The 13,919-nt window shown below is 49.6% G+C and overlaps 1 protein-coding gene across 1 annotated transcript in view; it reads right to left on the bottom strand.

Moving 5' to 3' along the window:
- LOC306824992 (NT-3 growth factor receptor-like) overlaps positions 1-13,919 on the bottom strand; it is a 61,856-nt gene that overhangs the window by 13,690 nt on the left and 34,247 nt on the right. Inside the window, exons 12-14 of the mRNA XM_079345452.1 lie at positions 11,628-11,816; positions 5,027-5,157; positions 3,834-4,006 (exon numbers count right to left, since the gene is read on the bottom strand). Of these exons, the coding sequence (XP_079201578.1) occupies positions 3,834-4,006; positions 5,027-5,157; positions 11,628-11,816 (493 nt within the window). The remainder of the gene's footprint in view (positions 1-3,833; positions 4,007-5,026; positions 5,158-11,627; positions 11,817-13,919) is intronic.

The raw sequence follows: 13,919 nt of genomic DNA, 5'->3' as shown, positions 1-13,919 counted from the left end.
CACACTGCAGGCTGCAGGTAGGAGGAGACACAGTGTGACACACTGCAGGCTGCAGGTAGGAGGAGACACAGGATCAATAAAAGACCTGTTCACATGTTTCAATGACAGAAACATCAATGGGATGATTTTATTTTGTATCTTGTTTCAATAATAGTTTAAAGAAACGTCCTGATTAAACTGTGAACATTCACAGCGTCTGCTTTCTAAAGAATTTACACATTGACATGATGTCGTCCTGTTTCCCTCTTCTCACCAACATCACATTTTAAACTGGACATTTCATTTTCTCTGCTTACAAGTCTCTGCTGCTTCTCCAGAGCGCGCTCGTCTCTTCACTCTACAGCCCCCCTCCCCTGCTGCCCCCCCCCCCCCCTCCCCTGCTGCTGCGCTGTGGGACGCTTGAACGGGGGGCTCATCATAGATAGATAGATAGATAGATAGATAGATACTTTATTGATCCCGAGGGAAATTCAAGGCATCCAGTAGCAGTATACAGACAGGCAGGACACAAGACATTAGTTACAATACACACCCGCTGTCCCCCCTCCCCTCTGTATACAAATCCCCCAAACAAGATATAGCAGCCCCTATGTGACTAAGAATAAACATAATTATATGTTAAACCTGTGCAGTTAGCATTAGCAATTAGACTTAAAACTTATATAGCATAATGTACATAACCTGTGCAGTTAGCATTAGCATTAGACTTAAAACTAATATAGCATAATGTACATAACCTGTGAGGAGAGAAAAACATGTGTTCTGGTTAAAAGAGACCTGTAAACAGTTAAAGAGCCTTAGAAACAAAGTGCTGACCTTCTAGAAACTAGTTACATGTGCATGTACAGAGGTGTTTGAGGTAGTGCCAGAGGTGTGAGTACAGTCATTAAACAGTCAATGCAGGAATGTAAATTGGCTCACCAACTTAAAGGAGCAGTGATTTGCATTAAGTGTCCTAGACAATAACCTGAAACCAGGAGTGGTTAGGGTGATTATCATTAAGTACCCAACTATTGAGGAGCAGATTAGCATTAAGTGTCAAAGACAATAGAGTGAAACTTGATCTAATTAGGGTGATCATGTCAACCCTTACAGATGTAGCATAACACAACAGTGGGATGAAACCAGACATGATTAGAGTGATTATCATTAAAGTGACCTGTGCTCAGTAAAGTGACTATCAATGTGCATTACATTGTCCAATTCGGGGCTGACTCTGAGGTCAGCAGTGCAGGTGAGGAGTGAGAAAAAAGTGAAAAAAGATTCCAGGGATCACCGTGCGCTTCTTCCCTGCCGTGACAGTGAAGTGTTGTACAGTCTTATTGCCTATAGGGGGACGAAAGAGTTCTTGAGTCTGTCCGTGGAGCACGACTGTGACAGCAGTCTGTCGCTGAACATGCTCCTCTGCCCGGTGAAGGTGCTGTGCAGAGGGTGGTGTGTGTTGTCCATGATGGAGAGCATTTTGTCCAGAGACCTCCTCTCTACCACTGTCACCAGTGAGTCCAGCTCTGTGCCCACCACAGAGCCGGCCCTCCTCACCAGTCTGTCCAGGCGTGCTGCGTCCCTCTTCTTGCAGCTTCCTCCCCAGCACACCACTGCGTAGAAGAGGACGCTGGACACCACAGACTGGTAGAACATCTGCAGCAGCTTTTTGCAGATGTTGAAGGACCCCAGCCTTCTCAGGAAGTACAGACGGCTCTGTCCCTTCCTGCAGGTAGTGTTCATGTTAGGCGACCAGTCCAGCTTGTCATCCAGCTGCAGCCCCAGGTACCCGTAGGTCCTGACCACCTCCACGTCGACCCCGCCGATGGAAACAGGTTCAAGATGTGGTTTCTTCCTTCGGAAGTCCACCACCATCTCCTTGGTCTTGGAGGTGTTTAGCTGCAGATGGTTGGCACTGCACCACGTCACAAAGTCCTCGATCAGGCTCCTGTACTCCTCCTCCTGTCCATCCCTGACACAAGCAACTATCGCAGTGTCGTCCGAGTATTTCTGCATGTGGCAGAGCTCAGAGTTATACTGGAAGTCCGAGGTGTACAGGGTGAACAGGACAGGGGAGAGCACAGTCCCCTGTGGTGCTCCGGTGCTGCTGACCACAGTCTCAGATGTGCAGTCCTTCAGTCTGACGTACTGTGGTCTCTCTGTGAGGTAGTCAGTGATCCACCTCACCAGGTACGAGTCCACCCTCATCTCGGTCAGCTTGTCTCTCAGTAAGTGGGGATGGATGGTGTCGAAGGCGCTTGAGAAATCAAAGAACATGATTCTCATCACGCTGCTCCCTTTGTCCAGATGAGAGTAAGCCCTGTGTAGAAGATAGAGGATGGCATCGTCCACGCCCACCTTTGCCTGGTATGCAAACTGCAGGGGATCCTGTGCGTGTTGTACCTGGGGTCTGAGGTGTTGGAGCAGCAGCCGTTCGAAGGTCTTCATAACGTGGGATGTCAGAGCGATTGGTCTGAAGTCGCCTGGCTCACTGCTCATCACTGCTCATCATGCTTGTACCCCCAACTTCAGTACCTGTTGCCAGACACAGCGCCGACCAGCTTGTGGTGCACGAGTGGCACACACACACTGGGCACCAGTGCCACAGAGGACCGTGTTTAATACCCAGGTTTTCTTATAAGACACTTTTTCCTTTTGTTATATTCCCATTTATCTGCTATTACTTGAAAATACTGGACGTTCATTTGCCTCTCACTGATATCTATTTTGCGCCTGCAGTCGTCCAGCTTTCCGTCCAAACTCTCTGTGATGTAAACCAGTAGAACCTGACAGACGCCTCCACAAGGTTTGCACCTGACGTCATCACGCAAATGTTCTTAATAAATCACCCGTAAAACGCCCACCAGCCAAACGTGCAAACTTTTGCAATGAACACACAATTTAGTACTCTTTAATTGAGATCTTAGTAAATTTGGCTCTATATCTCAAATGACATTGATTTTGCTTGAACATTAATAGAAAAAAGAAACCTCTTGGGATGGAGACATCAGGATCAAGCAAAACACAGTACAAGGTCATCTGCGTACAATACTAGTTTGTGTGCCTGCTGCCCCCTCGTAATGTCATACACTTGATCAGCACTTGTTATTGTGGTTGCCTGAGGCTTCATTGTCTGGTCCCCCAGTTTAAGTGGATATACTGGGATAATATTATTAATGTGGATCACTGCCTGCTGGGACTTGTAGAACTTTTGTATCCAAATTCAAACTTCCAAAGTACATTGAATAGGTATTCATATTCTTTTCAGTCAAAAGATTTATGGGCATCGAGGGTGATCAAGACATGCCTGGAACACCAGGGGGCATCCAGAACACAAGCCCGAACCACCTCGGCTGTCTGGTGTATCATTAGTTCCAAAAAGAAATCTATCTGGTGGGATAGAAATTAAACAAACTCCTCATCAGAAAGCAAAAGGATGTTCATCACTCTGTTAATGTAGAGACATGCTTCTCACACAAAGGTCTGAATCACACACACAAACAGGAACTGTGGACATGGAGAGATGTCAGAGTGCAAACCCACTGGAAGTACCCCCTGAGCTAGTGGTGGTTTCGTGCCTTGCTAAAAGGCACCTAGGCAGTGCTCGAGAAGTGGTCTGGCACCTCTCTAGCTACCAGACCAATTTCCATATTCCGACGACCCTCTGGTTCCCTACCCAAGTCCGTATGGCTACTGCCATCCCAAACTATGAAACTGTGAAAAAGACTCTCACTGAAGGGACAACCAATAAATTAACTAACTCTGTGCATGACTCCAATAAGCACTTATGTAATCAAGTCAGAAAATATAACAGATCAGGTTCACACCCACCCTAATGGTGCTGGACTCACCTGAGGAACTTGTTCAGGTCTCCGTGCTTCATGTACTCAAACACCATGATGAGTGGGTCTCCATCCACACACACTCCATAAAACTTGACGATGTGTTCATGCTGCAGATTGGTCAGCAGCTCGGCCTCACGCTGGAAATCTTTCCTCGCCGCCAGAGTGGGATCTTTAAGAGTCTGAGAGACAAGAGACAGAGAGCCGGCCCAGTTCACACCATTTCTTCCCATTTTAACCCTGAAAGTCTAGCCCGGGTCAGGGCTGAAACACAGCTGAAGCCGAGCCCGGGTCAGGGCTGAACCACAGCTGAAGCTGAGCCCGGGTCAGGGCTGAACCACAGCTGAAGCCGAGCCCGGGTCACAGGCTGAACCACAGCTGAAGCTGAGCCCGGGTCAGGGCTGAACCACAGCTGAAGCTGAGCCCGGGTCACAGGCTGAACCACAGCTGAAGCCGAGCCCGGGTCACAGGCTGAAGCACAGCTGAAGCTGAGCCCGGGTCAGGGCTGAAGCACAGCTGAAGCTGAGCCCAGGTCATGGCTGAACCACAGCTGAAGCCGAGCCCGGGTCACAGGCTGAAGCAAAGCTGAAGCCGAGCCCGGGTCAGGGCTGAACCACAGCTGAAGCCGAGCCCGGGTCAGGGCTGAACCACAGCTGAAGCCGAGCCCGGGTCAGGGCTGAAGCACAGCTGAAGCATTTCATTTGTTTGGGACTTTTAGTTTATTTTGAATTGATAAAGTGGGTTAAATGATTAATTTAATTAAATAAACGAAATAATTAAATAATTAAAATGATATTTTGTAACAATTCAATGTTTCATTAGCAGCGTGTGACTTGGAAAGATTTCCATTGGTCATCTATGATTTTTGGTTAATATCAAAGATTTCCCTTCATGCCCGTTGTGTCCAGAAAGGCGTATGACCTTTAGAACTGGGTCGGACTGAGGTCCGGTCGCTTTCACACCTCAAATGAAAAGAACCAGGGTTTGTTTGGAAGTGGACCAAGACCAAGACCAAGACCAAGACCACCTCTTCAGCTGTTAGTATTAACACCTGCTCAAAAGGTCCGCTAAACAAGGTTCACCCTCAGTTACCTGTGAGGCATCAAAGCTCTCGTAGGGCAATCACACCTACACACACACACACCTACACACACACACCTACACACACACACACACACACACACACACACACACACACTTACCTTCACAGCCACCAGCATCTTGTCCTTGGTGGCGCTCAGGTTATAGCACTCAGCCAGGAACACCTTTCCAAACGCTCCCTCTCCCAGCTCTCTCTTCAGGATGATGTCTCTGCGCTTTATGTGCTGAACATCTGACACACACACACACACACACACACACACACACACACACACACACACACACACACACACACACACACACAGAAACAGAAACACACAAGAGCTCTTAGTTGACCGTTCTGAGTTGCGATTATTGAGACTCAAGAAGAATCATAATCAGACATCCTGTGTGTGTGTGTGTGTGTGTGTGTGTGTAGGTGTGTGTGTGTGTAGGTGTGTGTGTAGGTGTGTGTGTGTAGATGTGTTTGTGTGTGTGTGTAGGCTCCTACTTCCGGCGCTGTGAGTGACGGCTGCCTCTCCAGCAGCTCTCTCTCTTTAGCTCTTTTGTTTACTCTTCCCTGCGAAGAGATCGTGTGCTTTATATATCCTATGGATACACTTAAGTTTAATACTCGACCAGGAGCCAGGTTTCTCACTTTTTCTCGGGAGGAACTGCTGGCTCTAAGAACAATGGGACACGCCGGGATACGACACCCCATCACGGGTGACGCAGGGGCTGCAAGGCCGGAGCTAAGCTAAAAGCCGAGAAAGCGGAGAAACGGAGGCGATACAAGCCATCGATTCCCTCCGTCATCATGGGGAATGTGAACTCGCTGCCGAAGAAGATCGACGAGCTGTCCGCACTGAACAACCAGCGGATCTACCGTGAGAGCAGCTTGCTTATATTTACGGAGACATGTCTAACTAACCTAGTACCGGATGCTAACGTAAACATGTTGGGATTCACTGCCGTGAGAGCCGACAGAGACGCGAAAGCGAGCGGGAAAAGTAAAGGTGGGGGACTCATCATGTATGTTAACAACCGCTGGTGTAACCCAGGACATATCTCCGTAAAGACAGTCTCATGTTGCCGGGACCTCGAGCTGCTAGCTGTTAGCCTGCGGCCTCACTATCTACCGAGGGAGTTCAGTCACGTGATCGCCATCTGTGTTTACATCCCTCCGAGTGCGGACGCAGCCACTGCATGTGAGAAAATCCATTCTGTCACTGCGAGGCTGCAGACACGGCACCCTGAGGCACTTATGATCATTTCTGGGGATTTTAACCATGCAACTCTGGACTCAAGTTTGGCTGTTTTTAATCAAGTTGTGGACTGTCCTACACGAAACAACAGGACAATAGATCTCCTGTATGTTCATGTGAAGGAGGCATACAGAGCGACTTCCCTCCCCCCATTAGGGAAGTCTGATCACAACTTGGTCCACCTACAGCCATCTTACACCCCCCTGGTCCAAAAGCTGCTGGTTAAAACTCGATCCATCAGGGGGTGGTCCCCAGAGATGGAAAGTGCCATCAGAGACTGTTATAACACCACAGCCTGGGAGGTGCTGATGGATCCGCATGGTGAGGATATAGAAGGGATGACACACTGTGTGATGGACTACTTGAACTTCTGTGTCGACGTGGTCGCCCCTGTTAATACTGTACGCTGTTTCCCTAACAACAAGCCATGGGTAACGCGGGAAGTTAAGGCTGTCCTTAACAAGAAGAAGGCTGCTTTCAGGAGCAGAGACAGGGAGGCCATGAAGGCAGCACAGCAGGAGGTCAAGCGCTGTGTGAGGGAAGCAAAGGACACCTACAGGAGAAATGTGGAACAAAAGCTGAGGGAAAACAACATGAGGGAGGTCTGGGAAGGTGTGAGGACCATCACAGGTCACAACACAAAGACCAGGGCCGCAGGGGGAACAATGGAGAGGGCAAACAAACTAAATGACTTCTTCAACCGGTTTGACCAGTCCCTGCCCCCCCCTCTCCCACCCTCACCACAGCCATCTCTCCTCCTTCCCTCTGCAGACCTCCCCCCGGAAACCACAACACCCCCCTCCTCAACACAATCTCTGCCTCATCTTACCACAGACCAGGTCAAAGGACAGCTGAGGAAGCTCCAACCCAGGAAAGCGGCTGGTCCGGACAAAGTGTGTCCAAGGCTATTGAAGACCTGCGCTGCTGAACTGGGGGAACCACTACAACGGCTCTTCAACCTTAGCCTGCAGCTAGGGAGAGTGCCCACCCTATGGAAGACATCATGCATCGTTCCGGTTCCAAAGAAGAACCGGCCCAGCGAGCTGAATGACTTCCGACCGATGGCACTTACTTCACACCTAATGAAGACGCTGGAGCGACTCTTCCTCAGCCTACTCAGACCCCAGGTACAACACGCCCAGGACTGCCTGCAGTTCGCGTACCAGCCAGGTGTCGGTGTGGAGGATGCCATCCTGCTACTGCTACATCGAGCCCACTCCCATCTGGATAAGGGAAGCGGCACTGTGAGGATCCTCTTCTTGGACTTCTCCAGTACTTTCAACACTATCCAGCCCCCCCTGCTCCGGGACAAACTGAGCGGGATGGGAGTGGACCCCCACCTAGTGAACTGGATCTCCGACTACCTCACGGGCAGGCCTCAGTACGTCAGGCTGATGGACATCACGTCTGACACTGTGGTCAGCAGCACGGGAGCCCCCCAGGGCACAGTGCTGGCCCCTGTTCTCTTCACCCTGTACACCTCGGACTTCTGCTACAACTCTGAGCTGTGTCACATACAGAAGTACGCTGACGACACAGCCATTGTCGGGTGTATCAGGGACGGCAGGGAGGAGGAGTACCGGACACTGGTGGGGGACTTTGCTGCATGGTGCCACACGAACCAGCTACAGCTCAACACCTCTAAGACCAAGGAGCTGGTCATTGACTTTGGGAGGTCCAGACAGAGGATGCAACCTCTTCTGTTAGAGGGAGCTGAAGTGGAGGCTGTGGACTCCTACAAATACCTCGGGCTGTGTCTAGACAATAAACTGGACTGGACAACACACACCAACCACCTGTACGGGAAGACACAAAGCAGGATGTACTTCCTAAGGAGACTGCGGTCCTTTAACATCTGCAGCAAGCTGCTGGAGATGTTTTACCAGTCCGTGGTTTCCAGCGTGCTTTTTTACACCGTGCTGGGGGGGCAACATATCCAAACAGCACACATCCAGACTGGACAAACTGATCAGGCGGGCCGGCTCTGTGGTCGGCATGAAGCTGGACTCTCTGGTGACGGTGGCAGAGAAGAGGACACTGAACAAACTACTGGATATTATGGACAATGCCAGCCACCCTCTGCACACTGTCATCAGCAACCAGAGGAGCCGGTTCAGTGAGAGACTGCTCCTTCCCAAGTGCAGAACCAACAGACTCAAGAACTCCTTTGTCCATCACGCCATCACACTCTACAACTCCTTACCTGGGGGGAGGAGGACTAGAGCACACGGGACAGAGGGGTAGGAGCGTCTTTCCTTCTACCCTCACTGTGCAATGACACATGGACACTTTCACTCATATGTGCAATAATAATCTCAACCAAGTGCAATAATCACAACAATAATCAATCACTGCCTTTTTGTATATTCTGCTTCCTCCATGCATATTTCTGGTATAATCCTTCCAATGGAAGAGTGTTCTATTATTGATGCTGTATTATTCTGTATATTGATACTTACAATACATTTTGTTACCTGTTACATTTTTATCTTTATTTTTTACTTTTATTGTATCTGCTGCTGGAACCTAAATTTCCTGAGGGAGTCATCCCAAAGGATCAATAAAGTTCAGTCTAAGTCTAAGGTGTGTGTGTGTAGGTGTGTGTGTGTGTGTGTGTAGGTGTGTGTGTGTGTGTGTGTGTGTGTGTGTAGGTGTGTGTGTGTGTGTAGGTGTGTGTGTGTGTGTGTGTGTAGGTGTGTGTGTGTGTAGGTGTGTGTGTGTGTGTGTGTGTGTGTGTAGGTGTGTGTGTGTGTGTGTGTAGGTGTGTGTGTGTGTGTGTGTGTAGGTGTGTGTGTGTGTGTAGGTGTGTGTGTGTGTGTGTGTGTGTGTAGGTGTGTGTAGGTGTGTGTGTGTGTGTGTGTGTGTAGGTGTGTGTGTGTGTGTGTAGGTGTGTGTGTGTGTGTAGGTGTGTGTGTGTGTGTGTGTGTGTGTGTAGGTGTGTGTATGTGTGCATGTGTGTGTGTGTGTATGTGTGTGTGTGTGTGTAGGTGTGTATGTGTGCATGTGTGTGTGTGTAGGTGTGTATGTGTGTGTGTGTGTGTAGGTGTGTATGTGTGCATGTGTGTGTAGGTGTGTATGTGTAGGTGTGTATGTGTGTGTGTGTAGGTGTGTATGTGTGCATGTGTGTGTAGGTGTGTAGGTGTGTATGTGTGTGTGTGTAGGTGTGTATGTGTAGGTGTGTATGTGTGTGTGTGTAGGTGTGTATGTGTGCATGTGTGTGTGTGAGGAATCAGCCGACTGGCCAGCTCTGCACCAAGCCATCCACAGTGCAGCTTCACATTCATTGGGCCAGTGGAGGAAACACCAGCAGGACTGGTTTCAGTCACTACTCAAACTAAAACATGATGCACATAAAGCTCTCTTATCCTGCCCTGGATCTACAACCTTCAAAGCCACCTTTAATGCAGCGGAGGGATTCAAACATGGAGGATACCTCCTTACACGCTGCCTGCGCCTCCTGATTTGTCATATCTGGGAATGTGAGACTCTCCCACAAGACTGGAAGGATGCTGATATTGTGGTCATCTACAAACCAAAAGGGGACAGAGCCATGTGTGGCAACATCCGTGGAATCTCCCTCCTGTCAATCGCAGGGAAGGTCCTGGCAAAAATTCTGCTCAATAGGCTCGTTAATCACATCTCTGAAGCTGCACTCCCGGAAACACAATGTGGCTTCCGGAAGACTAGATCCACCACTGACATGATTTTTGTCTTAAGGCAGCTGCTGGAAAAAAGCAGAGAGCAGCGGGCAGACCTCTACATGGCCTTCATTGACCTCAGCAAAGCATTTGACACGATCAACCGTGAGATGCTCTGGAAACAGCTATCCAAGCTTGGGGTACCACCCAAGTTCCTCACCATCCTGCAACAGCTGCATGACGGGATGCAAGCCAGAGTCTCCACAGGAGAACTTCAGTCAGAGTTCTTTAATGTTGGGGGTGAAGCAGGGCTGTGTTTTGGCTCCAGTCCTTTTCAACCTCCTTCTCTCTGCCATCACTCACCTCTTTCATCGTGCCTTAGGACCCAAGGATGGTGTTCCTGTTGAATACCACCTTGATGGAAGCCTCTTTAACATCCAGAGGTTGCAGGCCTACACAAAGACCAAATCCTGCTGCATAGCTGAACTGCAATACGCTGATGACTGTGCGATTCTAGCACACAGTCCGGAATCCATGCAGCATGCCCTCAACACAACAGCCAGTCTCTATCAATCCCTTGGTCTTCAGGTTAACATTCAAAAAACCGAGGTCATCTCTCAAATCCTCTCTCAAACCTCTCCACCCCCCAGCTTCCATATAAACGGCATTCCACTTAAAACTGTAGACCAGTTCACCGACCTTGGTTCAACTCTGTCCTCTTGCTGCTCTCTGGATATGGAAATACACACCCGTATCAAAAAAGCCTCTTCATCTTTCGGTCGCCTTCGTAGCAGGGTTTTCGAAAACCGAAACCTGAGGGTCAGCACCAAGGTTGCTGTTTACAATGCTGTGTGTGTCTCCACCCTGCTTTATGGGGCGGAAACATGGACTCCATACAGCCGACACATCTCACTCCTGCAATCCTTCCACATCCGCTGCCTCCAGAGGATCCTCGGCCTCTCCTGGATGGACCGAGTCCAACATGCGGAAATCCTGCAGAGCACCAACTCTATCTGCATGGAAGCCGCTGTGGCTAAGAAACACCTATGCTGGTTAGGACACACCATTCGAATGCCGGACCACCGCTTGCCTCGCCAAGTCCTCTACGGCCAACTACAAGGTGCCAAACGAGCAGCTGGTGGACAAAAGAAGCGCTATAAGGACTACACTAAGGGACTTTTAAAGCACTCCAACATCAATCCCATGCACCTTGAAGCTCTGGCACAAGATAGACCGGCCTGGCAGGTTACCTATCAGGCACAGGATAGACCGGCCTGGCAGGTTACCTATCAGGCACAGGATAGACCGGCCTGGCAGGTTTACCTATCAGGCACAGGATAGACCGGCCTGGCAGGTTACCTATCAGGCACAGGATAGACCGGCCTGGCAGGTTACCTATCAGGCACAGGATAGACCGGCCTGGCAGGTTACCTGTGCTCGAGCAGTTTCACAAATACACAATAAAGACCAACTGTGAAGAACCGAGAAACGCAGGAAAAGACACCAGAGGGCAGCAGGAGCTCCTTTGTCCTCTGGATTCCCCTGCTCATCCTGCTCCTCCTGCTCCTCCTGCTCCTCCTGCTCCTCCTGCTCCTCCTGCTCCTCCTGCTCCTCCTGCTCCTCCTGCTCCTCCTGCGGACGAGTCTGTGGCTCGAGGATCGGCCTCAACGCCCACGAGAAGTGGCACCAACGGCAACGCCGTTGACCCCTTCCCCAATCCTGAAGCAAGCGTCATCTTCGGAAACGATGGACAGCTGACTGTGTGTGTGTGTGTGTGTGTGTGTGTGTGTGTGTGTGTGTGTTTGTGTGTGTGTACTCACAGGTTGTGGGTTTGTTACAGTTGTGTCCGTGTCTGAAGTATTGCGGGTTCTCAATGACGGGGATCCGTGTCATCCCGATGACCACGGCGTCTGCTGCTCCGTCCAGCGTACACGGACTGATGATCCCGTGGTTCACGTGATGAAGAGGAGAGGCGGAGTCTTCCTCCCCACTGATCACTGCCACAGGACCTGGGGGGGGGTGGGGGTGGGGGGGGGGTAACAGCATATTAAGCTTAATGTGATTAAACTACAGGTTCCACGACGACAGACAGGATTTATAAAACATCACAGTGTTTGTGTTTCACTGCAGCACATCAACATTTAATCAGCTGATCAGTGTTTGTGTTTCACTGCAGCACATCAACATTTAATCAGCTGATCAGTGTTTGTGTTTCACTGCAGCACATCAACATTTAATCAGCTGATCAGTGTTTGTGTTTCACTGCAGCACATCAACATTTGATCAGCTGATCAGTGTTTGTGTTTCACTGCAGCACATCAACATTTGATCAGCTGATCAGTGTTTGTGTTTGTTTACTGTCACAGAGGTCTCTCAGGTTTGCACTCAGCACTCAGCTTTAAGCCTGTCGCTCAGCAACACTGAGTTTCAGCTCCCTGCAAAGATCTTCTATTGGATTCAGGTCTGGAGACTAGACCACGACACAACGTGGATGTGGTTCTTAGGGAGCCACTCCTTGGTGTCATGTTGGACTGTCCAGCACTCGGATCCTTCACGCCGTCCAAACACGTGACGGAGGTTTGCCAGGTGTTCAGGTGTTTATGTGTCTCACAACAGAAATGTAGCGACCATGTCCATGATCTCTACATGGAAGAACAAACCTCAGAACTACTTCTGTTCCTCACTGTCAATATGTTTGTTACCACGGCAACACAGACACCTCAGAATGAGTTCAAACACACAGGTAACCTTTGGACAGGTGGGCGTCTCCCTCTCTGTCTAATTCACATGTTATTATTATTACACATTTACTATTTCAATTAACCAGCACCACTGTCTGGTTCTGATCCAGGTCTCTGTCTGTTCATCACTGTCTGGTTCTGATCCAGGTCTCTGTCTGTTCACCACTGTCTGGTTCTGATCCAGGTCTCTGTCTGTTCATCACTGTCTGGTTCTGATCCAGGTCTCTGTCTGTTCATCACTGTCTGGTTCTGATCCAGGCCTCTGTCTGTTCACCACTGTCTGGTTCTGATCCAGGCCTCTGTCTGTTCATCACTGTCTGGTTCTGATCCAGGTCTCTGTCTGTTCACCACTGTCTGGTTCTGATCCAGGTCTCTGTCTGTTCACCACTGTCTGGTTCTGATCCAGGTCTCTGTCTGTTCACCACTGTCTGGTTCTGATCCAGGTCTCTGTCTGTTCATCACTGTCTGGTTCTGATCCAGGTCTCTGTCTGTTCATCATGAGTCTGGTTCTGATCCAGGTCTCTGTCTGTTCACCACTGTCTGGTTCTGATCCAGGTCTCTATATGTTCATCATGAGTCTGGTTCTGATCCAGGTCTCTGTCTGTTCACCACTGTCTGGTTCTGATCCAGGTCTCTGTCTGTTCACCACTGTCTGGTTCTGATCCAGGTCTCTGTCTGTTCATCACTGTCTGGTTCTGATCCAGGTCTCTGTCTGTTCATCACTGTCTGGTTCTGATCCAGGTCTCTGTCTGTTCACCACTGTCTGGTTCTGATCCAGGTCTCTGTCCGTTCACCACTGTCTGGTTCTGATCCAGGTCTCTGTCTGTTCACCGCTGTCTGGTTCTGATCCAGGTCTCTGTCTGTTCATCATGAGTCTGGTTCTGATCCAGGTCTCTGTCTCTTCACCACTGTCTGGTTCTGATCCAGGTCTCTGTCTGTTCATCACTGTCTGGTTCTGATCCAGGTCTCTGTCTGTTCACCACTGTCTGGTTCTGATCCAGGTCTCTGTCTGTTCATCATGAGTCTGGTTCTGATCCAGGTCTCTATATGTTCATCATGAGTCTGGTTCTGATCCAGGTCTCTGTCTGTTCATCATGAGTCTGGTTCTGATCCAGGTCTCTGTCTGTTCACCACTGTCTGGTTCTGATCCAGGTCTCTGTCTCTTCACCACTGTCTGGTTCTGATCCAGGTCTCTGTCTCTTCACCACTGTCTGGTTCTGATCCAGGTCTCTGTATGTTCATCACTGTCTGGTTCTGGTCCAGGTGTCTGTCTGTTCATCATGAGTCTGGTTCTGATCCAGGTCTCTGTCTGTTCACCACTGTCTTGTTCTGATCCAGGTCTCTGTCTGTTCATCACTGTCTGGTTCTGAT

Source organism: Symphodus melops, assembly GCF_947650265.1.
Source record: "Symphodus melops genome assembly, chromosome: 6".
Classification (NCBI taxonomy): Eukaryota; Metazoa; Chordata; class Actinopteri; order Labriformes; family Labridae; genus Symphodus; species Symphodus melops.
This window is presented reverse-complemented; position numbering and strand designations above follow the sequence as displayed.